The sequence below is a fragment of the Macaca nemestrina genome, chromosome 4 (genome assembly GCF_043159975.1).
Source record: "Macaca nemestrina isolate mMacNem1 chromosome 4, mMacNem.hap1, whole genome shotgun sequence".
NCBI classification, from domain to species: Eukaryota; Metazoa; Chordata; class Mammalia; order Primates; family Cercopithecidae; genus Macaca; species Macaca nemestrina.
The window spans coordinates 105,649,426-105,677,403 of record NC_092128.1 but is presented as its reverse complement, the minus strand read 5'-3'; the positions used below and the strand labels follow the sequence as shown (position 1 = coordinate 105,677,403).

At 35.7% G+C, this 27,978-nt stretch overlaps 1 protein-coding gene across 5 annotated transcripts in view; it reads left to right on the top strand.

Annotated features, from left to right (window-relative positions):
* The window catches only part of LOC105475933 (probable C-mannosyltransferase DPY19L2), a 115,633-nt gene extending 87,977 nt beyond the window's left edge, over positions 1-27,656 (top strand). For 2 of the 5 annotated variants that reach the window (XM_071095026.1, XM_071095025.1), the window contains exons 17-22: positions 2,757-2,781; positions 4,071-4,190; positions 5,731-5,905; positions 15,818-15,917; positions 17,307-17,432; positions 25,903-27,656. In XM_071095026.1, coding sequence (XP_070951127.1) covers positions 2,757-2,781; positions 4,071-4,190; positions 5,731-5,905; positions 15,818-15,917; positions 17,307-17,432; positions 25,903-26,053 — 697 coding nt within the window. In that variant the 3' untranslated portion in view covers positions 26,054-27,656. Of the gene's footprint in view, positions 1-2,756; positions 2,782-4,070; positions 4,191-5,730; positions 5,906-15,817; positions 15,918-17,306; positions 17,433-25,902 lie in introns of those variants that run through there. The other 3 variants (XM_071095027.1, XM_071095029.1, XM_071095028.1) reach the window with 3 other exon arrangements.
* The last annotated feature ends 322 nt before the right edge of the window (positions 27,657-27,978 follow it).

The window sequence follows — 27,978 nt, the reverse complement described above, 5'->3', positions numbered from 1 at the left end:
TGAGAAGGGAGTCAGTTATTCCCATTATTTACAGATGAGGAAACCGGTAAGAAGGTGAGTAATTTTCCAAAAGGCACACAGCTAGTGAGTAATAGAGGCAGAATTCATACTCAGGCTCTGTACTTAGAGACCTGCTTGCTTCAGCACTGACCTGTCAGAATATTTTTACTTGTCCCTGCCTACACACCCTTTCCTTCCAGGTTATGCTGAAATTTGCTTCTAGATTGTTGTCTTAGCTGCTAAGAAGTCTCTAAGCATTTACATTAAAGACACCAGCAATCTTTGGACTTGACTTCAAATTTTACTGATTTATTTTTCCTTGACATGTAGAATTGGCATGCTTTCTGGGTGCTTTCTCACCTGAAAAATGGCTTTATTTTGCCCTCATATCTGATGGATAGATTAGTTAATAGATATTTGTGGGTTTCATTCAACATTTTGTTGACATTGCTTCTTTGTGTTCTAGCATTGAGCATTACGGATGAAAATTCCTATATAGTTTTTCTCTCTGGAAATCTATAACGTTTGGAGGGGTGATGCGTGTGCGTTGTTGTTCTCTTATTCTTTCACTTTAGCCTCTCTTTTTTGAATTTCTGTTACTGCTTTTATCATATTATCTATTTCTTTTCTTTCTGTGTTCTCAGAGAATGTCATCACTGAGTCTTTAATACTGTCAACTTCAGCTGTGTACATGTTGCTCTTCAACCTTCTTTTGAGGCTTTAAATTAGGCAAATATATTTTTCTTAGAATTTCTGAAAACTCCTTTTCACTGGAGCTTATTTTAATTATATGGATGCATTATCCTCTTAAACTTCTGTGAAAATAATAACTGGAGTTTTCATTTGCATTAGCTGTTTCATGAGAGGTCAAGTTTTTTACTCATTTATTTTGGTGTTTCCTTTTCATGCTATTTGTGTCTTGGGATTTGATTGTATATTCACATTTTTAATTACCTACTTGATTTAAATAAAGTATCAGTAGTTACTTTCAGGGTTCTTGGTGATTATAATAATTACTCACCTACCAGGCTGAGTTTTGCCTAGAAGAAATCTGTTGTGCCTAGATTTCGGGACAAGTGGGGAAACCCCACTCCATTAACTGCATACACAGGGAAGGAGCTACAAGGGAAATAGAATAATTTGGTCTCCACTATTACCTTAAGAGACCTTCCCTGTCTTCTATTAAAAAAAAAACCTACTGCATACAAAGGATAGGAGCTACAAGGGAGATAGAATAATTTGGGCTCCACTACTACCTTAAGAGACCTTCCCCTGACTTCTCTTTTAAAAAACCTATGGGTCTCGTACCCCTGAACTTACTTTCCATACTTATTTCTCTCTTCACCCCCAAAATCCATATTAGAATGCAGCTGCAGGCTATAAAGCCTTGCATAAAAGTAAAATACCCAGTCTTTTCAAGAGAAGAATAAAATAGGTAGTCTCCTACCTCTTGTCTTACTCTAATATAAACTCCATGAAGGTAAGTGTTGTGTCCATACTGTTGATGCTGCACAGCAGTTGCCCTTATCTGCAGGGCGATGCATCCCAAGACCCCCAGTCTTGAAACTGCAGAGAGTAACACACCTGATTACCATCATCGGAACACATTTCTGTTCACGTCTTTCACCCACAGATTTCATGCCTTTCCCATCTTAACTAAGTACTTATCATGGACTGTGGCCATAACTTTTGCAGTTTTAGGTGCAACAGCAAAACAAGCATTAATTTTTTCTTCTTCACAATTTCATGGATAGATTTGTTCTTACTGTAGATCTTAGCAACCTCAGCATATGATGCTTTTTCTTTTGAGAACTTTCACCTTTTTTTCTTAAAGAAAGCACTTTACGGCTTCTCTTTGGCATATCTCAACTGCCAGCATCACTGCTCTTGCACTTTGGGGCCATTATTAAGTCAGAAAAGGGTTACTTGAAAACAAGCACTGAGATACCACCAGAGTCCATCTGATAACTGAAATGGTAACTACGTGACTAACAGGCCGGTGACGTATACAGCATGGATATGCTGGACAAAGGGGTGAGTCACATCCCAGGTAGGATGAAGCAGGGTGACTTGAGATTTCACTATTCCGTATGGTGCACAATTTAAAACTTACGAATTGTTTACTTCCTGGAACTTTTCATTTAATATTTTTGGACTGCAGTTGACCACAGGTAACTGAAAGTGGAATGTGAGGATCGGAGGATAAGCAGGGACTGTGGTATTCATTTCATTGCACAGTGCCTAGAATACAGTAGGTGCACTATAAATATTTTGTAAAGGGATAACTTTTCTGAAACTAAAAATATTTATGTTTTACCCAATAATTTTTCTTCTGGAAATTTATGCTAAGGAAATATTCAGAGATGCTTACAGAGTTTTATGCATGAGTGTCCATGCTATTTGTAATTGTGAAAAATGAAAACAACTCAAAAGTTTAACAGTGGTCATCTAAAGTATTGTATACACTGTAGATATAGGTTGAATAGAAGGTCATCCTATTCATTTATTCATGAGAGGTACAATCTCCAGGGATCTGTAAAATCTATTTTGTCTTAACCAAATAACTAAATTATGACTTTTAAATTGTTGTAATTTTTGTAGTATTATCTGATATTTTTATTTTTATGTATGTTCCTAAGTAGTTTAGAAGATAGTCAGATTTTTAAAATCAAAGATCAAACAAATGAAGCTTATTTTTATGTATTCATAGTATAAGAGACATTCAGTAAATAGATAATATTTTTGTTTTATTCTAGAAAACAGCTCCTTGAACACGGTGAGGTAAAGCTTTCATTTTAATCTCAAGTAGACTTGTGTATTACATTCTAGTTTGAGGATAATTGACAAAGGTATAACCTGCTTCTGACGCACCATCAGTCGTGAGTTGTCAGCATTGGTGATACATTTCTGCTGATCCTCCTCACTCTTTCATCTGCTCTCACTTTTGAATAGTAATAAGGATTTAAAAGCTAGAAGGCTGATTTGTGACTATAGTACAGAATTAAATTAAATTGCATTCATTTTACAATAACAAGCATTTGGTTTCTAGCCTGCAGAGCTAATCAGCTACAGTCCATTAGGGCAGGCACCCCTCGCCCTGTGACTGGTGGCCATCTGCCACCACGTAGATTTGCTGGTCAGTCAGCAACAAGCTCAGAAATGTTGAAGGATACAAAAGATACTAAAGTAGTGTTGCTGCCCTTCAATATGTGTAATTTTACAAAGGAGACAAATACGACAACATTTTATATGGTGTAAAATTATTTTGTGGCATAAAAAGGAAAAGATCAGTGTGGGCTGGAAATATTTCCTATTTGATAGAACTTTAAGTGGGTGTTGAGGTAAAGGTCAAATTTACAGGAGTGGGTAACTGAATTTGAACTTAATAGGGATAGTTTATGACACATGTTGAGTATCCTTTATCCAAAGTGCTTAGGACTAGAGGCGTTTCAGACTTCAGATTTTATTGAATTTTGGAATATTTACACTGTAGTTACTAGTTGAGATCCCTAATCTGAAAATCCAAAATCCAAAATGCTTCAATGAGCATTTGTTTTAGCATAACCTTTGATCATCACATTGGTACTCAAAAGTTTCAGATTTCAGAGCATTGTCGATTTCAGATTTTTGGATCAGGGATGCATTGGTAACTTTGTCACTTTACAGTGAGGCCCGCTGTGTTGGTCCTCCGCCTCCTTGCACCACCTCCTGCTCTCCCTGGCTCCTCTGCCTGCTCCATTTTCTTGCCGGCTGCACTTATTGCCTTACCGTAGACTATGTAATGGATTTATGTATTTGCTATGTCTATGTATTGTCTGTCTTTCGTTACTAAATGTACTTACATGTAATACAAAGGCAGAAATTGCTCACTGTTGTATCTGAAGCACCCAGAAGAGGACCTGGAACATAGTAGGCGTTCGATAAATTGTTGCTGAATGAATGAATGCTAATAGGCTCATTATTAAGTTAGAAGATCCTTGTCTTAATGAATAATATAGTTTTAATATACTTCATTAATTTAAAAATATGAAATATAAAAATGTCATTGTGCCTTATTTGTGTTTCTGTAGCTGGCTTTTCACACATTGCAGTTGTTAGCGTTTACTGCCCTTGCCATTTTAATTATGAGGCTAAAGCTGTTTTTGACGCCGCACATGTGTGTTATGGCTTCCTTGATATGCTCTCGACAGGTAAGGAATTCATTCTTGTGTAACAATACTGTTAAAACTATAGCAGCTACACTTAGTAGTTACTGCGGCTTTGCTAATTCAAAATATAAACACACTAAGTGTTTTTAACTTAACTAACTTAAAGGATTTAAAATATTACTTCATGATTCACTATAAGCAAGAAAAACAATTTCAAGTGGCTTTGAAAAGTATTTCTAGATTTTAATTGATATTTCTATAACAAGTGATTAGGCAAACATTTCCCCTCTGTTAATATCCTGTCCATGAACATAACCTTTTGGAGTTCGGGTTTGTGTAAGAGTGCCTGGCACAGTGGCTCACACCTGTAATCCCAGCACTTTGGGAGGCCGAGATGGATGGATCACTTGAGGCCAGGAATTCGAGACCATCCTGGCCAACATGGTGAAACCCCATCTCTATAAAATTAAAAAATTAGCCGGGCATGGTGGCGAGTGCCTGTAATTCTAGCTACTTGGGAGGCTGAGGCAGGAGAATCACTTGAACCTCGGAGGCAGAGGCTGCAGTCAGCCAAGATCACACCACAACACTCTAACCTGGGTGACAGAGTGAGACTCTGTCTCAAAAAAAAAAAAAAGTGTTTCCTGGTGGCCGGGCACAGTGGCTGACAGCTGAAATCCCAGCACTTTGGAAGGCCGAGGTGGGCAGATCACTTGAGGTAAGGAGTTTAAGACCAGCCTGGCCAACATGGTGAAACCCTGTCTCTACTTAAAATACAAAAATTAGCTGGGCATGGTGGTGTGTACCTGTAATCCCAGCTACTCAGGAGGCTGAGGCAGGATTATTGTTTGAACCTGAGAAGTGGAGGTTGAAGTGAGCTGAGGTCGCACCACTGCATTTCAGTCTGGGAGACGAGTGAGACTCTGTCTCAAAAAAAAAAAAAAAAAAAAAAAAAAAGAGTTTCCTGGTTCACCACAAGTACCCTGAAGTGCTCATCCAATACCAGAGTAGATGCAGAGTAATTGCTCTACTACGGTCCTGTTTGGCTCGAAGAATCTGTAAGAAATTCTGGGGTTCTATCACTGTATCTAACATACAAAAGAACTAGATAAATTAGAATATTGGGCCTAAGGTACTTCTACAGACAACTTAGTTTGAGTTTATAGCCTTAAAATACCATAATGCCTGTTTTCCTGAGAAGAATCTATATATGTCAAGCTAATAGGGCTTCCCTGTCTACTAACGATGTACACAAAAGGCAGCCAAGGATGAAAGGATTTAGTTCTAAGATGTTTCACAGTTGTGATTTGTTTATTTTAATCCTTTGTAGTAAATTAGTACTAGAAGGATCAGGCATTCCTTCCTTAATTCTTTCCAGGGGAGAGAAAGTTCCATTTTCACCTGGGCCCTGTAATGCCAACATATTCGTTGCTTTAGAAACAACCGGAGATGGTAATTCTGTATACGTGTGCTGATATCAAAGGGTAATCCACATTGGTTTGAGTAACAAGGTGAGAATTTATTGTTGACCCTACAATACTCTTATATAAAAACTATAAATAAATGGTTTCTGTCGTTTCAGCTCTTTGGCTGGCTTTTTCGCAGAGTTCGTTTTGAGAATGTTATCTTTGGCATTTTAACAGTGATGTCAATACAAGGTTATGCAAACCTCCATAATCAATGGAACATAATAGGAGAATTTAATAATTTGCCTCAGGAAGAACTTTTACAGTGGATCAAATACAATACCACACCAGGTGTGTAGGTATTTGGTTAATGCATAGTTGTGCGCAAACATACTCACAAACACATTTGTGTATACTGTATAATTGTCATTTCTGATATATGTGTGTATGACAGATTTACAAATAGGCATTCATACTCTCACAGACTTTGAGCAGACTATTGTAATATCAATTAAACCCTTCCAAAAGGTAATTTTGGCCCCCTTTAAGCCCCTCCTGATAATTATCAAATTTAAATTAGTACCAGGAAATTAATGACTTTTCACAAGTTATGTCCTTTAACTCTCAGAGAGCACTACAGCATTTTAACCATAACAGTGACAAATCAGAGCAGTAAATCTTTAAAAATGAAATTTCACACCTTGTGTCAGGCATAGCAGAAGATACTCTTGATGGTGGGGAGAACTGGCACCGCTCTGTCACTCCAGTCAGTGCCATCTCCTCTAATTCTGTAAACAGGTCATTGGCAGAAGAGTTAAAATCTTGGATATTCTATTTTCTTCACAAAATCATCTCACAGAGATAGTATACATCCTACTTTTAAATACTCCAAAATTTTCTTTTTAGCTTAGCTCCTTTTCTTCCTGTCTTTATTCAGAACTACCTCAAGCAGATACATATTTTTAAATATCTTTCCAGAGAATCAAGTATATTCTATAACATTTTCTGCAACTAAATTTGTAAATCTAAGATTATTTTTGATATTTAGAAACTTTCTCTGGCACAAGTTCTTCACTACAGTTTATTTAAATTTTCTTATGACTCTTGAGCTTGTTTCCTCTTATTTCTTATTTGATAGCCACTTTTTTTACTAATTAACCATCATTAAGGTAAATCTTTATAAGCTTTAACTAAGATATTTGGTCTATAGCTTTCCAAGGGTGTAGGTGACAGCGCCTCGTTAAACTGCCAAGCCAGTTTAATTCGAATTTTAAAAGTAATCCCCAACAGACTTTTTCCACATAGGAGCTCAAGGTAATCATTCCCTTTCTTTACTCTCTCTTGCCCCTCCCCAGTTATAGCTATTTTTCCCAAGCTTTTAAAGATATCTGCCCTTTTAATCTTTTCTTGTGTCTTTCTTTGTTCCAGTGTTTGCATTGGGTTCCTGACAGAGAGCCTACATTTGGCAACTTATCATTCTAAGATAACTGCCACAAACCCCCATCTCACTTTTAGATGCCTCTTCTCTGATCTTCTTTTCAATCAGTCTTATTCTCCTTTTAATTACTCTTATTATGAGTTATCTCATGGTTACCACATATTAAAAGCTGTATGAAGTTTTGTAATATTAGTGGGACTAGTGCTTCTATTGAGGACCGCCATGCAAGACTGTATAGTTTGTGCACTGCACAAAGGTGACCAGTTGAGAGGGTAAGTGAAAGCTTAAATCCAGCTTGTGGTCCACTCAACAAGCCATGTACAAACGGGGCTCTGTCAAGTCAGGGGAATACCTTTTTTCTAATCTGTGTAGTAGGCTAAATGGAAACTTCCATACAGTGATAGGAAAATACCTTATTTTTCCTTGTTATGGTCATTTAGTTCACAGCCAAAAAGACAGAAGGTGGAGGGGGAGGATATTTCTTCCTCTCTGTCTGCCATAGAGGACAGCTCAGTGGGTCCAGCTCTTGCTGGACAGGTGTGCCTAGTCTTTTTTTGGAAGACCCTGGCCCAAGGCTTTCAATTCTTCTTGCCCAGCATTTCCCAACCTTAGCACTGTTGACATTGAGGCTGTCCTGTGTATTACAAGAAATCCTTGGCCTGTATCTACAAGATGCCAACAGCATCTCCTCCCTCCTCCCCATAGCATGACATCCAAAAATGTCTCCAGAGTTGACAGTGCTCCAAAAATCATGCCTGCTTGAGAACCACTTCTCTAGCTTAACAGCTTGTCATCATTAATTATTGAGTCTCCAATAATAAATACACGTTCTTTGATTGGCTTACATATTTTCAAATTTGAGGCATATAAAGAAATTTTCATTCAAAGTTGCATTTAGAATGCTTAGTTATATTGGAAAGGAAACACTCAGGGTTCTCAAAGTTTTTAATTTATGTGGGTACATAGCAGATGTACATATTTATGGGGTAGATGGGATATTTTGATACAGGCATACAATGTGTAATAATCACATCAGGGTAAATGGAATATCCATCACCTGAAGCCTTGATCCTTTGTGTTACAAACAATTCAGTAATACTCTCTCCGTTATTTTTAAATGTACAGTAAAATTTTGTTGACTATAGTCACCCTTCTGTGTTACCAAACACTACATCTTATCCATTCTATTTTGTTTGTGCACATTAACCATCCTCAGTTCCCCTCCACCCCCTCACTATCCTTCCCAGCCTCTGATAACCATCATTCTATTCTTGATCTCCATGAGTTCAACTCTTAATTTTTGGCTCCCAGAAATAAGTAAGAACATGCAAAGTTTGTCTTTCTGTACCTGGCTTATTTCAATTAATGTAATGACCTCTAGTTCCATCCATGTTATGGATAGGATCTCATTCTTTTTTTATGACAGGATCTCATTCTTTTTTATGGCTGAATAGCACTGTGTTGTGTCAGTGTACCACATTTTCTTTATCCATTCACCTGTTGATGGACACTTAGGTTGCTTCCAAATCTAGGCTATTGTGAGAAGTGCTGCAATAAACACGGGAGTGCAGATACCTCTTCTAAACATTTATTTCCTTTCTTTGGAGTATATATCTAAGAGTAGAATTGCTGGATCATTTGGTAACTCTACTTTTAGTTTTTTGAGGAACCTCCAAACTCTTCTACATAGTGGTTGTACTAATTTACATTTTCACCAAAAGTGTACGAGGGTTCCCTTTTCTCCACATCTTTTCCTGTCTTTTGGATAACAGCCATTTGTTATTGCCTGTCTTTTGGATAATAGCCATTTTAATTGGAGTGAGATGCTATTTCACTGTAGTTTTGATTTGCATTTCTCTGATGATCATTGATGTTGAGCACCTTTTCATGTACCTGTTTGCCATTTGTATGTTTTCTTTTGAGAAATGTCTATTCAGATCTTTTGCCCATTTTTAAAGTAGATTTTTAGATGTTTTTTCCTACAGAGTTGTTTGAGCTCCTTGTATATTCTGGTTATTTATTCCTTGTCAGATCGGTAGTTTGCAAATATTTTCACCCATTCTTTCTGTTGTCTCTTCACTTTGCTGATTGTTTCCTTTGCTGTGCAGAAGTTTTTGTACCTGATGTGATCCCATTTGTTCATTTTTGCTTTGGTTGCCTGTGCTTCCCAGGTATTTACTCAAGAAATCTTTGCCCAATCCAAAGTCCTGGAGAGTTTCCCCAAAGTTTTCTTGTAGTAATTTCAGAGTGTGAGGTCTTAGATTTAAGTCTTTAATCCATTTGGATTTGATTTTTGCATATGGCAAGAGATAGGGGTGTAGATTCATTCTTCTACATATGGATATCCAGTTTTCCCAGCACCATTTATTGAAGAGAGTGCCTTTTCCCCAGTGGATGTTTTTGGGACTGCTGTAAAAAATGAGTTTACTGTAGATGTATGGATTTCTTTCTGGGTTCTCCATTCTGTTCCACTGGTCTGTGTGTCTGTTTTTATGGCAGTACCGTGATGTTTTGGTTACTATACTTCTGTAGTATAATTTGAAGTCAGGTATTGTGATTCCTTCAGTTTTGTTGTTCTTGCTCAGGGTAGCTTTAGCTATTCTAGGTCTTTTGTGTTTTCATATAAATAAGGATTGTGTTTTCTATTTCTGTGAGGAATATCATTAGTAGTTTGATGGGGATTGCATTGAATCTGTAGATTGCTTTGAATACTATGGACATTTTAACAATACTGATTCTTCCAATGCTTGAACATGGAATAGCTTTCCATTTTTTGTGTCGTCTTCAATTTCTTTCTCCAGTTTTGTATAGCTTTCATTCTAGAGATCTTTTATTTCTTTGGTTAACTTCTACGTATTTAATTTTATGTGTGGCTACTATAAATGCAATTACTTTTTAAATTTTCTTTTTTCAGATTGTTCTCAGTTGGCATATAGAAATTTTAATGATTTTTGTACGATTTTGTATCCTACAACATTACTGAATTTATCAGTTCTAATAGTTTCTTTTTTTTTTTTTTTGGTGGAGACTTTAGGTTTTTCTAAATATAAGATCATATTATCTGCAAACAATGATAACTTGACCTCTTCCTTTCAAATTTGGATGCTTTATTATTTCTTTCTCTTGTCTGATTGCTCTAATGAGGATTTACAGTACTATGTTGAATAATGTGGTAAAAATTTTCACACCCTTGTGAAATTGTCACGTCCCAGATCTTAGAAGAAAGGCTTTTGATGTTTCCTCTCTCAGTATGATACTAGCTGTGGGTCTGTTGTATATGGCTTCTATTATGTTGATTAATGTTCCTTCTATACCCAGTTTTTTTTTTAAGGTTTTTATCATGAAGGGATGTTGAATTTTATCAAATGATGTTTCTGCATCTATGGAGATGAGATGATCATATGATTTTTCCCCTTCATTTTGTTGATATTATGTATCACATTGATTTGCTGTGTTGAACCATCTTTGTGTCACTGAGATAAATTCTATTTGGTCATGATGAATAATCTTTTCAATGTGTTACTGAATTCAGTTTGCTAGTATTTTGTTGAGGATTTTTGCATTAACATTAATCAGAGATATTGGCCCATAGTTTTCTTTTTTTGATGGGTCTTTGTATGGTTTTGGTATGAAAGTGATATTGGTCTCATATAACGGGTTTGGAAGTATTCCCTCCTCCTCTATTTCCTGGAATCGTTAGAGTAGGGTTGATATTAGGTCTTCTTTAAATGTTTGATAAAATTCAGCAGTGAAGCCATCGGGTCCTGGGCTTTTCTTTGCTGAGAGACTTTTCATTAGAGATTTGATCTCATTACTTGTGATTGGTCTGTTCAGGTTTTGGATTTCTATATAGTTCAATCTTGGTAGGTTTTAGTATCTAGAGATTTATCAATTTCTAGGTTTTCCAATTTATTGACATACAGTTGCTCATGGTAGTCTATTAGAGATCCTTTAATTTCTGCGATCCTTTAATTTATCAGCATACAGTTGCTCATGGTAGTCTCTAATGATCCTTTAATTCCTGAGATATTGGTTGTAATGTCTCTTTTTTTCTAATCTCTGATTTTATTTATTTGGGCCTTCTCTCTTTTTTTCTTCGTCTGGCTAAAGGTTTGTTAATTTTATCTTTTCAGAAAACCAGTTGATCTTTTATATTGTTTTCTTCATTGAAATTTCATTTATTTCTGCTCTGATCTTTATTATTTCATTTCTCCTACTAACTTTGGGTTTTGTTTGCCCTTTTCTAGTTTTTTAAGATGCATCATTGGGTTGTTAATTTGAGGTTTTTCTTCTTTTTTGATGTAGGCACTTATAGCTATAAGACTTCCCTCTTAATACTGCTTTCACTGTATCTCATAGGTTTTGATATGTTGTTTTCATTGTCATTTGTTTCAAGAACATTTTCAGTTTCCTTCTTAATTTCTTTATTCATTGGTCATTCAGGAGCATATTCTTTAATTTCTATGTTTGTAGAGTTTCCAAAATTCCTTTTGCTACTGATTTCTACTTTTTCGGTTTTTTTTTTTTTTTTCCATTGTGGTCGGAGAAGACACATTATATTGTTTCAATTTTTAAAAAAATGTTTTAAGACTTGTTTTGTGGCCTATCCTTGTTTTGTGGTCTATCCTTGAGGAATGATCCATGTGCTGAGGAGAAGGATGTGTATTCTGTAGATACTGGATGAAATGTTCTGTAAGTATCTATTAGGTCCTTTTGCTCTATAGTACAGATTAAGTTCGTTGTTTCTTTGTTGATTTTCTGTCTAGATGATCTGTCCACTGCTGAAGGTGGGGTGTTGAAGTCCAGGCTATTATTGTATTGGGATCTGTCTCTCTCTTTTGCTCTGATAATATTTGCTTTATATATCTGCGTGCTCCAGTATTGGGTGTATATGTATTTACAATTGTTATGTACTCTTGCTGAATTAACCCCTTTATCATTATATAATGACCTTTATCTCTTTTTATAGCTTTTATCTTGTAATCTATTGTGTCTGATATAAGTATGGCTATTCCTGCTCATTTGTGGTTTTCATCGGCATGGAATATAATTTTCCATCACTCTGTTTTCAGTCTATATGTGCCTTTAAAAGTAAAGTGTGTTTCTTACAGGTTACAGATTCTTAGGGTTTTGTTTGCTTATTCACCCACTCTTTGTCTTTTGATTGGAGAGTTCAGTCCATTTACACTCAGTGTTATTACTGATAAGGATTACCCCTGCCATTTCATTATTTGTTTTCTCAATGTTTTGTGGTCTTCTTTTCCTTCCTCTTTTTCTTTCATTGAAGGTGATTTTTCTCTGGTGGTGTGTTTTAATTTATTGCTTTTTATTTTTTGTATATCCACTGTATGTTTTTAAACTTGAGGTTACCATGAGACTTGCAAATAATATCTTATTAACCCATTATTTTAAACTGATGACAACACTGATTGCATAAACAAACAAGCCAAAGGAAAGCTAATAAAAATTCTAAACTTTAACTTCATCTCCCCACTTTTTACCTTTTTGTTGTTTCTATTTATATCTTATTGCACTGTCTGTCTCTTGAAAAGTTGTTGTAGTTATTTTTTATTGGTTCATCTTTTTGTCTTTCTGCTTATCGTATAAGTAGTTTATATACCATAATTACACTGCTATAATATTCTGTGTTTCTCTGCGTACTTACTATTACGAGTGAGTTTTGTGCCTTCCGATTATTTCTTCCTCATTAATGTCCTTTTCTTTCAGATTGAAGAACTTCCTTTAGCATTTCTTACAGGACAGGTCTGGTGTTAATGAAATTTCACAGCTTTTGTTTGACTGGGAAAGTCTTCTCTTTTAGGTTTGAGGGACATTTTCTCTGGATGCACTACTCTTGGGTAAAAGGTTTTTTCCTTCACTTTAAGTATGTCTTGGCATGCTCTCCTGGCCTGTAAGGTTTCCACTGAAAAGTCTGCTGCCAGATGTATTAGAGCTCCGTTGTATGTTACTTGTTTCTTTTCTCTTGCTGCTTTTAGGATCCTTTCTTTATCCTTCACCTTTGGGAATTTGATATTAAATGAGTTAGTCTTTGAGTTAAATCTGCTTGGTGGTCTATAACCTTCTTGTGTGTGAATATTGATATTTTCTCTAGCTTTGAGAAGTTCTCTGTTATACTTTTGAATAAACTTCCTACTGCTATCTCTCTCTCTACCTCCTCTTTAAGGCCAATAACTCTTAGATTTTTCCCTTTAAAGGCTACTTCTAGATCTTGAAAGTATGCTTCATTCTTTTCTATTCTTTTATTTCCTCTGACTGTGTATTTTCAAGCAGCCTGTCTTCAAGCTCACTAATTCTTTCTTCTGCTTGATCAGTTCTGCTATTAAGAGACTGATGCATTCTTCAGTATGTCAGTTGCATTTTTCAGCTCCAGAATTTCTGCTTCTTTTTAATTATTTCAATCTGTTAACTTTATCTGGTAAGATTACTAATTCCTTCTCTGTGTTATCTTGAATTTGAGTTTCCTCAGCACAGCTATTTTGAATTCTGTCTGAAAGGCTACATATCTCTGTCTCTCCGGGATTGGCCCCCTAGTGCCTTATTTAGTTTGTTTGGTGAGGTCATGTTTTCCTGGATGGTCTTGATGCTTGTGGTTGTTTGTTAGTGTCTGGGCATTGAAGAATTAGGTATTTATTGTAGTTTTTGCAGTCCGGGCTTGTTTGTACCCATCTTTCTTGCAAAGGCTTTCCAAGTATTCAAAGGGACTTTGGTGTTGTGATCTAAGTTTCTGGTCGCTGCAGCTGTATCTGCACTAGGAGGCACCCCATGCCCAGTAACACTGAAGCTATTACAGACTCTTAGAGGTACTACGTTGGTGGTCTTGGATAAAATCCAGAATTCTCAGGATTAGCAGGCAGAAGTTCTTGTTCTCTTCCCTTACTCTCTCCCATATGGAGTCTCTCTCTCTCTCTCTTTCTCTCTATGTGCTAAGCTGCCTGGAGCTAGGAGTGGGGTGATATAAACACCTCTGTGGCCACCACAACTGGGAATGTGTTGGGTCAGACTTGCAGCTAGCACAGCACTGGGTCTTGCCCAAGACTCATTGTAACTACTGCCTGGCTACCACCTATGTTTGCTCAAGGTGTAGGGTTCTACAGTCGGCAGGTGGCAAAGCAAACCAGACTTTGCTTTGGTGACCTTCCTTTCAGGGTGGCAAGATCCCCCAGGTCATAGTCAGGTCCAGAGATGCTGCTGTCCAGGAGCCAGGGCCTGGACTCAGATGCCTTAGAAATCTACCTGATGCTCTATTCTACTGCAGCTGAACTGGTGCTGATACCACCAAAGTCCTTCCCACCCTTCCTTCTCCTTTCCCCAGGCAGAGGGGTCTCTCTCCATTTCCACCACTACCACAGGCCCATTGGGAGGTACTGCCTGGCTACCACCAACATTCACTTAAGGCCCAAGGACCCTTCAGTCAGCTTGTGGTGAGTGCTGCCAGGCCTGGGACTCGCCCTTCGGGGCAATGGGCTCTCTTCCAGCCCAGGGCAGGTCGAGAAATGCCATCCAAGAGCTAAGGCCTGGAATCAGGGACCACAAGAACCTTCTTGGTGCTCCTCCCCACTGCGGCCACGCTGGTACCTAAGCTGATTTTTGGTTCTTATGAAGGTGCTTTTTGTGTAGATCCTTATCAAATTTGGTGTTCCTGAGCGGAGAATGAACAGTGGAAGCTTCTGTTTAGTTATCATGCTCCACCTCCTCTCCAATATACAGTTTTTTACAGTGGATCTGAAAAATATGTCTTGTCTTTATTACTGATTTTATTGTGCTGATTAAAAATGATAATAACCTTCACAATTATATAATTGTTTTTTATACAAAAGTACCAAGAAGTAAGCATTTGGTCTTCTGGTGTTTTGAGAGAGGAAATGGAAGCCAGATAGCAGATTTTGATGTATCTCTAGTTATAACCAAATTTATACATGTCATTACTCCAAAAAGTACTACCAGAAAGTAATGAAATGATTTCATGGCATGTATAAATGGTGTCAAGTCAAATGGTAACTCTGAGAACTCAATTAAAGATGATCTGAGGGAAGAAAACAATGCTTTTCTCTTTTTATGGCACATCCACAGGACCATAGTTCACAAGCCACAAAATTGAAAAAATGTCCCATGAGACTTGCCCTTCATAGCAGTCTCTCAGTTCCTGGCATTTCACATTATTGGAACAGATATGACATTTTACATTCTTTTTGTTTCATGTGTGTTTGTAGTCCTGTTGTTAGCATGGTGCTCTAGCATGGCAGGAAGCTTTAGTGAAGCAGCTAAGAGGGCAGGCTCTGGAACTTCCTGGCTGTGCAGTCTTGGGCAAGTCACTTAACTTGGCTCTGTGTCTTCATCGTCTACAACAGCAGTCCCCAGCCTTTTTGGCACCAGGGACCGGTTTCGTGGAAGACCAATTTTTTCTACAGAACTGGGGGATGGAGGGTGGTTTCTGGATGAAATTGTTCCACATCAGATCATCAGGCATTAGATTCTAATGAGTGCGCAACCCAGACCCCACACATGCTCAGTTTGTAGATTCTACAAAGAACAGAGGACCCACCTCTTAGAATTGTGCAAATTAAGTTATTTAATTCTTGTTAAAATATGAAGCACAATTTCTAGCACCAAGATAGTGTTTGAACAAAAGTCAGCTATTATTATAGTAGACAATGAGTAAGTATTGAGTCAATAAAAGGAATGAGATCCATGGTCATGTAAATAGGTATCATCCTTCTTAATCTGGGTTCACATATTAGAGGTAAGTTTAACTTCTGATTTTCTTTAAAACATTTCATTGAAGAATATAGCCTTTTTTTTTTCAGATGCCGTCTTCGCAGGTGCCATGCCTACAATGGCAAGTGTCAAGTTGTCTACACTTCATCCCATTGTGAATCATCCACATTACGAAGATGCAGACTTGAGGTTGGCAACTGATGAGTATTTCATCAAGAATCATTTGGTGACTCCCAATTCTTAGGAATTGGGAAAATATTTACACACACACACACACACAAACTCATCCTCATTTTCGTGCTGGAAGTTCAAAAAAAATGACAATGACCATCCAGAAATGACAATAGGTACCCGTTGCCTCTGGAGCAAGCTGACCTCTGAAAACTGAAAAATGCAAAAGCCAGTTTTTCCCAAAGTGACAAACATGTGACATATTTATGATGTGTGTGTGTATTCCAGTAAAACTACTAGGTAGTTGGAAGAGGAGGTAGGATGGATTTTACTCACAGCCATGGTTTGCCAACCCCTGCTCTACACCACAAGCCCTACTCTGATTTAGGAAGTGATTTCTGGATCTTACTGGTGGCCAATGACTAGCCTTTTGTGACAGGTAGAAAAAGTACTTGAAAGTTGCTATTATATATTACGTGCTTTCATGAAAATTTAGAGTATTTTTGCTAGCCGATTATGAGAACTCTAATTTCCATTGATGTCTAAAAGTTTTGCTTTCCTTAAATGGCTGGTTTAAAAAATTCTTTTGGTAATTCTAGTAGTTGTTAGGGTAATCGTTTTTAAAAGTGGATTTTTGGCCTATTGTTAGAGGCAAATATTTAAATTATTTAAAAGTTTTAGGTCTGCTGTCTAGGAGCCAGGGCTTGGAGTCAGACACCTTAGAAATGTACCTGACGCTCTCTCTATTCTACTGCGGTGAACTGGCATGGAAACCACTGTGGTGACTGAGCATCCCATATGCTTGAAATTCTAAGCAACATCCAATGCATAAGTGATAGTCTGCCAGGATATTGTAAGAACTTCCACTATGGTCAAATCACCTATTGTACCATATTTTGGTGATGATTCCCATTTCTCAAGATTCTGTCAAGGTGCTTTTCCTACCTGTTCTGACACCCTGGATGCCCATTGTCTAAGTGTTCTATTTGATACACTCAATTTCAATTCATGTGTTTGTTAGAGCTTCTTCAGATGAAAATAAGCATTTAAAGATATGTTTTCACTACATTCAGTCTCTGTCAGAATATATTCTCTGAAAACTTTGTGAATTATGAGAAGAAAATTTTATATCCTAAGCTGCTGTCTGCTACCCAGTACAACTTTAGACTATTTTATACAATAATGAGCAGTATATGCAAAATTAAATTGCTATAAGTTTTATTACATTCAAAATATAAGTAGGAATGTGGAAACTGCCATCCCCAAAATAGTTGATGCTGTTTTGAGTCATGTATATAAGTGTTCCATCCAGTGAGTACTGAGATTTCAATTTGCTAGTAAGATTTTTTTAGTCTATTCTATTATCATTCATTTTAAAATCTTTTAAACTATTGTTTAAATTTAAAGGGCCCGGACAAAAATAGTTTATTCTACATATAGTCGAAAATCTGCCAAAGAAGTAAGAGATAAATTGTCAGAGTTACATGTGAATTATTATGTTTTAGAAGAGGCATGGTGTGTTGTGAGAACTAAGTGAGTATTAACCCTATGCTATCCAATATGGTATATTTTTAAGCAACAAATGTTTCAGTTTATTACAGTAGTTCTGATTCTTTAAGAATTTTTATTTTAAATTTATTAAAATATTATCCTGGTATCTTAAATTATTTCATCTAGAGAAATAAAACTATACTATCAATGAAGTAGAATTTAATTCCAAACATTATAGTATATTTTAATATCCTGATTTTTCAATTTAATTTGACATCTTCCACTTAACATTTTTCATAATTTTTGAAATATTTATGAAAATTTTTATTAGATATCTGAAATATGGATTTGCATTTACAACAAAGTGAGATATTGCCATTCTGTACTATATAGCTGAATTATAATGGATTTGTAAGACTTAAAAGAAAAGTGACAAAACCCAACATGACATTATAAGAAAAACATTCCTAATTAAAAGTTTTTAATTTCTGAATTTTGAATCCCTAAAAATCCTAAAATTCTAAGATGTTAATTGATCTTTTGAGGCCTTTGTTTAGGCTCCTAAGCAGAGATACTAGCTGCTGCACATGACAGGAAATTCAGGCATATTAATTGTCTCCTAGAACAGCACATTAGCAATCAGAAGAATGGAACAGGTTCTACAGTCACTTCAAAATATCATTTACAATGTGCAAAAAAGTTTCAGAGATGCAAACTAAAATGAGAGAGTATGACCAATACTCTGAAAAAAATAAGTTAATAGAAATCAATTCAAGTAGGTCCAGATGTTGGATTTAGCAGCCAAAGACTGCAAAGCCACTATTACAAATACATTTAAAGGCTTAAGAAAAATATATTCAATGGATTAAAAGAAAACATGGTATCCATGAGTGAAGAGAGATGGAATCTTAACAGAGAAGTAGAAACACTCCAGCCCCCATGGAAATTCTAGAGATGAAAAGTATAATAAATGAAATGAACATTACTTAAATGTACTCAACAACAATTTTGAGATGAACACGACATTTGAACAGAAAATTCAGTGAATTTGAAGATAGATCAAGAGAGAATAGTTAATCAAAAGAACAGGAACCAAAAAGATTGAAAAATAACCAACATCACAGACCTATGTAACATTAAGTGGTTCAACACATGCAAAATTTTAGTATTAGATGTAATGAAAAAAAGAACACGACAGAAAAAATATTGAAGAAATGTTGGCCAAAAATTTCTCATGTTTGATAAAACTACTAACTTAGAGATCTGCTGAGCTCAACAAATCCAACTGGGTACGCCCAAAGAAAACCAAAGCAAGGCGCATTATAGTCAAAATGGTAAAATCAAAGATTAAGAGAAAATCTTGAAAATAAGAGAAAAAAATGATAACATTTGACTTCTCAACATAAATAGTGGAAATTAAGAGACACTGGAATGATAATTCAAAGTGCTGAAGAAGAAAAATCAACAATTATATATTTAATGAAATTATCTTTTTAAAATGGAGGCCAAAAATACATTTTTCAGATCAACAAAATCTAAGATAATTTGTTGGTAACAGATTTATACTTCAAGATGGACAAGAAGTTCTATCAGCTGATGAGAAATGATGCCAGATGGTAACTCAGATATACAAGAAATACTGAAATGCGCTGGAAATGGTAAATATGTGGATATTAATCACTATGCGTTTTTCTTCTCTGAAAATCTTTAGAAGACATTAAGGCAAAGGTGATACCATTCTATTTTTTAGTTTATGACAGAAATTAAACATACATGACAATAGCACAAAAATTGAGTAAACCATGGAAATGTATGATTTACTAGAAATAACCCAATTTAAATGGTAAGTAAATCATGATATGTTAAAGATGCTTGTTGTCATCCCTAGCAAAACCACTCAAAAAATAAAACAGTGGGGAAAAGAAAGAGCATATTGGCAAGCCTAGACATGGATGAGCCTGGATACATTCAGCGAAATAAGTCAGCCACAGTAAGATGAATAGTGCATGTTGTCACTCATGTGGAAGCTCAAAGAAGTAGCTCATAGAAGTAGAGTAGAATTGTGGTAATTAGAGGCTAGGTGGGAAGGGTAGGGAGGAGAAGAAGATAAGGAGAGGTTGGTTAAGAGATACAAAACTACAGATAAATAGAAGGAATAAGTTCTAGTGTTCTCTGGCACTGTAGAGTGAAGATTAGTTAACAGTAATTTATTGTATATGTCAAGAAAGCCAGAACAGAGGATTCTGAATGTTCCCAGCACAAACAGATGGTAAATGTTTGAGGTGATAGATATCCTAATTACCCTGATTTGATCATTACACATTGTAATTATGCACTGAAATATCACTCTATACTCCATAAGTGTGTACGAGTATTACTTGTCAACTAAAACTAAAAGGGGAAAACACCTAAACATATAACTAACTTAAGATTCAGCAATTGTACTGGGCATTTTTCCAAGAAAGGTGAAAAGTTGTTTTCACACAAAATTCTGTAGAAAATTGTCTATAGAAGCTTTATTTGTAATAGCCTAAACCTCATACGACCCAGATGTTTTTTGCAAGGTGAATGGTTAAATAATAGTGATCTATTCATACCATGGAATACTGCTCAGCAATAGGATCAGACTGTTGATACACTCAAGATCCTGGATGGATCTCCAGAGAATTGTTTGAATGAAGAAAAGACAATCCCCAAAGGTTACATACTGTATGATTCCATTTATATAACTGTCTTCAAATGATAAAATTACAGATATGGATAATGATTTGTGGTTGCGAGGGGTTAGGGTGGGGTGGGAATGTGGGGGAAGTATAGTATGTGTGGCTATACAAGGGATCTCCGTGGTGATGGAAATGCTCTCTATCGCCATTCTATCAATGTGAATTATCTGGCTGTGATATTATACAAACGTTCAAGATGTTACCATGGCAGGTGACACTGTCTAAAGACTGTACAAGAGCTACTTGTATTATCTCTCACTTAATGTGGATCTCCAAATGTCTTGAAATAAAATGTTAAAAAAAAAAAAGCATAATAGCAAGCCTATATCAGTAATTTCAAAGTGAAAGAGGACTAAACTTTTCCAAACAAAAGGCGGAGATTGGCAAACTGAATACAAGAGCAAAACCTATCTATGGACTTGCCTGCAAGAGGTGCATTTTAAATACAAATAAGTATGTTGGCTGAAGGAAAAAGAATGGAAAAGATATCATGTGAGCAAACATTAGAAAGCTGAAGTGAAAAATGCATAAATATCAGTAAGATAGATGTTAAGACAAAGAATATTACTCAAAACGACTATGTTTGATAAAAATAGACAAATCTACAGTATATTTATAAATTTTCATAGCCTTCTCTAAATAATTTGTAGAACAAATAAAAAGAAATTTGGTAAGAATATGGAAGACTTGAATGATGCCATCAACCAGTATGACCTAATTGACATTTATAGTACACACCACCCTATAACAGCAAAATAGATATTCAAGCACACACAAACTATTTATCAAAAAAGACCATTTTCTAGGCCACAAAACAAGTATTGACACATTTGATATACTTTAGATCATGTAAAGTACAATCTCTGACTACAATGAAATTAAATTAGAAATCAGTAACAGACTTCTATATGGAAGTTCTCTCAAATGTTTGGAAACTAGATAATACACCTCCAGATAATCCATAGTCAAGAAGAAACAAAAGGAGGGTTAGTTTCAATGTATTTTGACCTAAGGGAAAATGAGAACACCATCCCGCTATTTGTGGGATGCAGATACAGTAGAGAGATTTGTTTTTATGTTGAATGCCTATAATAGGAAAAGAAGAAAGGCCTCATATCAGTCATTCGGCTTCACCTTAAGGAACTAGAAAAAAAGAACAAGTAAACTCTAAAGTAAGGAGAAGAAAAGAAAGCACAAATATTAGAGTCAAAATCAGTGTGAATTACCCCCAAAACAGGGAAAAGTCAATAAAACCAAACACTGATTCTTGAGAAGATTAATGAAATTGATTAACTTCTACCCAAACTAAAAAATTGAAGACAGAAATTACTAATATCAGGAATAAGAAAGATTTTATCACTACAGGATCTGAAGAAATGAAAAGGATAATGAGGGAATTTTAGGAACAACTTTACTCCACTAAGTAGGACAAAATAGATAAAATGGAGAAGTTCCTTGAAAGATGCAAAACCAAAGCTCACTTAAGAAATAGAAAAATCCTATATCTATTACCTTATTATGAATGACCTTATATCTATTAATAAAATTATATTTGTAATAACAAGAATTGTCACAAAACTTTAAGACAGATATCTTCACTGGAAATAATTCCAGTTCTACAAACTATTCCAGAAAATTCAAAAGGAGGGATTACTTCCCAGCTGGTTCTATGAGGTCAGCATTATCCTGAAACCAACATGAGAGAAACATTACAGTAAAAGGAAACAACCAATCAAAATGTATCATGAACACATGTGAAATTTTTAAATAAAACTGCAACAAATGGATCCAGCAATATATTAAAGAAAGACAATACATAATGTACCAGTGGAGTTTATCCCAGGAATGCAAAGTTATCTCACTATTTGAAAACCAATTAGGTGAATTCACCATAGGAACAAACTGAAAAAGAAAGACCGCATCATCCTCTCAGTACATTCAGGAAAAAGTATTTGACACAATTCAGTATCCACAACTGATTAAAAACTCTCAGCAAACTAGGAGTAGAAGGTAACTTGCTACTAAGAATCTAAGAATATAAAATTTCTAGAAGAAAATGTGGAAGAAAATTATTGTAACCTTGGATTAGGCTAAGATTTCTCAGATACAGTAACATAATCACGATCCATAAGAGAACACATTGATAAATAGGACTTCATTAAAACTGTAAATCTAAAGAAACTACCATCAGAGTGAACAGGCAACCTACAGAATGGGAGAAAATTTTTGCAATCTACTCATCTGACAAAGGGCTAATATCCAGAACCTACAAAGAACTCAAACAAATTCACAAGAAAAAAACACACAACCCCATCAAAAAGTGGGCAAAGTATATGAACAGACAGTTCTCAAAAGAAGACATTCATACAGCCAACAGACACATGAAAAAATGCTCATCATCACTGGCCATCAGAGAAATGCAAATCAAAACCACAAGGAGATACCATCTCACACCAGTTAAAATGGCAATCATTAAAAAGTCAGGAAACAACAGGTGCTGGAGAGGATGTGGAGAAATAGGAACACTTTTACACTGTTGATGGGATTGTAAACTAGTTCAACCATTACGGAAAACAGTATGGCGATTCCTCAAGGATCTAGAACTAGAAGTACCATATGACCCAGCCATACCATTACTGGGTATATACCCAAAGGATTATAAATCATGCTGCTATAAAGACACATGCACATGTATGTTTATTGCGGCACTATTCACAATAGCAAAGACTTGGAATCAACCCAAATGTCCATCAATGACAGACTGGATTAAGAAAATGTGGCACATATACACCATGGAATACTATGTAGCCATAAAAAAGGATGAGTTTGTGTCCTTTGTAGGGACATGGATGCAGCTGGAAACCATCATTCTCGGCAAACTATCGCAAGAACAGAAAACCAAACACCGCATGTTCTCACTCATAGGTGGGAACTGAACAATGAGATCACTTGGACTCGGGAAGGGGAACATCACACACCGGGGCCTATCACGGGGAGGGGGAGGGGGGAGGGATTGCATTGGGAGTTATACCTGATGTAAATGACGAGTTGATGGGTGCTGACGAGTTGATGGGTGCAGCACGCCAACATGGCACAAGTATACATATGTAACAAACCTGCACATTATCCACATGTACCCTAGAACTTAAAGTATAATAATAAAAAAAAACTGTAAATCTCTGCTTTTTTATAAACAGTGTTAGGAAGAATTACAGGATAAACCAGTCTGGGAGAAAATATTTTCAAAGCCTATGTCCGATAAAGGACTTTCTCTAGATGTATAAAGAACTCTCAAAACCCAATAATAAGAAAACAACCCAATTAAAAATGGACAAAATAGGCCAGGGGCGGGCGCAGTGGGTGACTCATGCCTGTAATCCCAGAATTTTGGGAGGCCGAGGCAGGTGGATCACCTGAGGTCAGGAGTTTGAGATCAGCCTGGCCAACATGGCTAAACTCCATCTCTACTAAAAATACAAAAAGTTAGCCAGGCATGATGGTGGGCACATATAATCCCAGCTACCTGGGAGGCTGAAGCAGGATAATCGCTTGAACCCAGGAGGCGGAGGTTGCAGTGAGCCGAGATTGTGCTGTTGCACTCCAGCCTTCATGACACAGCAAGACCTTGTCTAAAAAAAAAAAAAAAAAAAAAAAAAAAAAAAAGACAAATGGACAGATGGCAAATAATCACACACAAAGACGCTTGATGTTACTAGTGATTTGTGAAATGCAAATGAAAATTACAGTGAGATATCACTAAACACTTAATAAAATAGCTATAATTGAAAGAAAAAACCTGATGATGCAAAGTGTTGCTGACACTTTGGAGGACTTAGGACACTCATACACCAGTGGTGCAAAAGTAATATGGTACAACCACTCTGCAAGACAGTTTAGCAATTTTATTAAAAGTTAAACATACAACTACTATATTTATTAAGATAAAAGAAAGCATATATCCATCTGAGTAATTGTACACAATTGTTCATAGCACTTTATTTTCTATAATAGCCCCAAACTGGAAATAACCCACTTATTTATCAACAGATGAATGTATAAACACACTACTAGAATATCCAAACAATGTAAATACTACTCACTAATAAAAATGAGCAACATATGGATACAGCAATACGGATGGATCTCAAAATAATTCTACTGAGGACAAGAGGCCAGACAATAAAGAAAGCATGCAACAATTAGGTTTACAAAAGGATGGAAGTAAAATTTTGGGAGAGATGGATATGTTCATGATTTTTACTGTGGCTGCTGTTTTACAGGTGTATACATATGTTAACTAAATATGTGCAGCTTATTGGTTAATTATTGAGCAATTACACCTTAATACATCTGCTAAAAAAATCTGGCAGACTTTTACGCAGAATATACAAAGAACTCTCACACCTCAATAAGAAACAACACAAAATTTGGCAAAATATTTGAATAGACATTCCACCAAAGAAGATATTTTGAATCATCCATAACCATACTATAATGATTAAAATTACAAAAACTGATACAACTTAAACTCTCATGCATTGTTGGTAGAAATGGAAAATGGGTATCTACTTTGGAAAACAGTTTTGAACTTGCTTATAAAGATAAATCCACACTTTATCATACAGAACCATGCAACCCAGCAATTCCACTCCTGGGTTTTTCCCTAAGAGAAATGATAACATATGTCCACAAAAAGCCTTGTCCATGAATGTTTATAGCGGCATTGTGCATGGTCACCAAAAACTCAAAACATCTCAAATGTTCATTAACTTGCAAATGGATAAACAAATTGTGTTCTCTGTATACAATGAAATATTATTTAGCAACAAAAAGGAAGGAACTATTGAACCTCAACAGAAGTTGTAGGAACTACAGCTCAGATATGAATATCAAAAATATGCTATGGTAAAAAAGCCAAAAATGAAAAGACTACATAATATATTTATATGAAATCCTAGAAAAAGCAAAACTATAGTGCAGAAAGCACAGTAGTTGCCTGAGGCCATGTTTGGGGAAGGAGGTAGATTGCAAAAGGGCACAGGGAACTTGTGGGGGTGATGGAAATTTTCTGTATTATGATTGTGGTAGTGCTTGCACATCTATACACATGTGTCCGTACCTGCCAAACTTTACACATAAAATAGGTGAATTTTATTGTGTATAACTTGTTCTTCAATATAGATGTTAAAAAATTAGACATCAGTTTTGCCTGACTCCTTCCCTTCAATGACTGCCATGCAGGGTTACTCTCCGGGGAGGAACAATGTCTCGTGTAGCCCAGTCATACAGCTGCCCAAAATGGGAAAGCACTGAAGAAAACAAATTGCCATGAGAGTCTCCTGTCCCTGCCTTGGATGATTTCATGCTAATCCAAGACAGTTTATGCTAAAAAATATGAAATTCATCAGGAATTCGATTAGGTTTTAAGTTGTCTTATTTTACTACAAATGGGCCTTATGTTTAGATGGTGATGGCACTTGGAGAGTATATTTATGTTTGTTTCATCTTGAAAGTGAGCTTTTAAATGTATATTTATGAATGTATATTGAAGGTTTATTATTAGGATATATCTTTCATTTGGTTAAATGAGATGTGAAAATGCAACATACTTAATTTCATTCTATTTTTTAAATTTCTAAATGTTGAAATTGTGTTTTGAAATGATGCTTTAAAATATTTAACTTATTTAAAAAATATGTCTCTGAAAATCTGGATGTTGTGTTATGTATCTATTTTCTCTAGACAGGAATACATTTCTGATATGGATATATATGTCTATCTTTTCTCAGGCCTGGTTGCAGTATGCTTGAAATCTGGGATGTGGAAGACCCTTCCAATGCAGCGAACCCTCCCTTATGTAGCGTCCTGCTCAAAGATGCGAGGCCTTACTTCACCACAGTATTTCAGAATAGTGTGTACAGAGTATTGAAGGTTAACTGAGAAGGAAACTACCCATTACACTATGGTACAATGCCGTGTGTCAAAAACAATCACCCTTTGGCTTGTTTACATTAATAAAAATCACAAGCTTTAATAACAGACACTTAAAAATAAGATAAAAATGGATTGAAAGTTTTTCTGATTACTAAAAGGTAAATTACTTTTCTATTCATTGAATGTCAGCCTTATTAAGCTTGTCATATAAATTATGAAATCATTCATGTCATACTGCATAAACGTTCATTTCAGAGTTTTAAAGTGAAATGTATATAAAAGAACAATGAATTTTAATAAATCAAGGGTATGTAAGTCCTTTTTCATCCAACTAGGTGAATTGCTTCAGATTTTCTCTAGTACCAGAGAGTACCCGCTCAAACTCTGAACCACTTAAGGCAGAAGAATCAAGCTCTGAAATGATATCCTTAAGATGCTGATGCTGGTCACAACCTCTTTACCTCTGTGAGGAAATTGTAACATGTGTCTTTTAAGGTGTTTTTATTTTACCAGCCCTTAAGAAAGATCTCTAATACCTTTTAATGCTTTATATATATATATATCATTTCAAGTTGAAATGTTTTTAAAAACACCTTGTTTTGTAATGGTTTGACTCTCTTCAGATGTATTTACTCCACTAGATACATATTTGCCACTGGCTAGTTCTCCATCTAAGCTCAAGAGGTTATTCATCTCTCTTTAGATTCCAGTGGTTTTTCTTTTAACATCCAGGTAAAATAGAAATTGCTACAGTATACAACCAAATTTTGGAGTTAAACATAATCAGAAAAGAAAATCCAGTTAAATTTATCAAGTGAGATTTTCAGATCCTAGATCTCGAATAAAGCAAAGGTCTTTTCATCTTGATGGCCCCAAAGCTTGTTGGTCATTGTCTTTATTTCTGGCCACTGTCTTCTTAAATAATATATTTTAAGCCCTCATTTGTTTTTGGTTTTGGATGAGGAAAGTCGTGTTCTCTAAGTCCTCTCCCCTAATAAAACCTTCCCAACAATAGTGCTTTGAAAAGTGGTAAATAGTTATCTTGAAGATACTCTTGCCAAATGCAAAGATAAACATTCTTTTTGTCTGCTTTATAAATATGAAATATGCCAGATCTATAGCATTTTAATGTGCATCTACTTTAAATGAGTCATCTTGGGGTTTTTATAATTCCCTTACATTCTTGCCCCTCTGTACTTGAAATAACAAAATGCCTTAATTGTATAGATGAGTTCTCTTACAATAGACAGGCAGTTATATGCAGCAAAACCAATAAAGTTATTTTTCAACTTTCACAGTTGTAAAATATTTTATAACAGGATACAAAACAGCTAAGAAAACATGCCACATTTTATTTATTTTAGCATTTTCAAATAATTTGTTTTTGGTATAAGCACAGGATAAAAAAGGAAAGCGTCAAAGAAAAGAGACGTAACACCTAACATTCATAAAAATTAACAAAGTATATTTTGGATGATGTTTTCACAGGAAATATTTTAAATAAGTTGGTAGAATTTTTAAAATGGTACTGTATTAGCTAATAAAACATTCAGTACAAATATATGTTTGGATTTATGCATTAAAAACTAATAAAATTATTTTCAACTTTTGTATTTGTAAATTATTTTGGTACAGGAGACAAAGCATCTAAGAAAGCATGCCACACATTTTACTTATTTTAGCATTTTCGAATAATCCATTTCAGTGATGTGTGGGGCAAAAAAGGAAAAGAGACATAATACCTAACATTCATAAAATTAAAGTAACACATTTCAGATGATGTTACAGTAGCAAAGACTTGGAACTAACCCAAATACCCATCAATGATAGACTGCATAAAGAAAATGTGTCACATACACACCATGGAATACTATGCAGCCATGAAAAAGGATGAGTTCATGTCCGTTGCAGGGACATGGATGAAGCTGGAA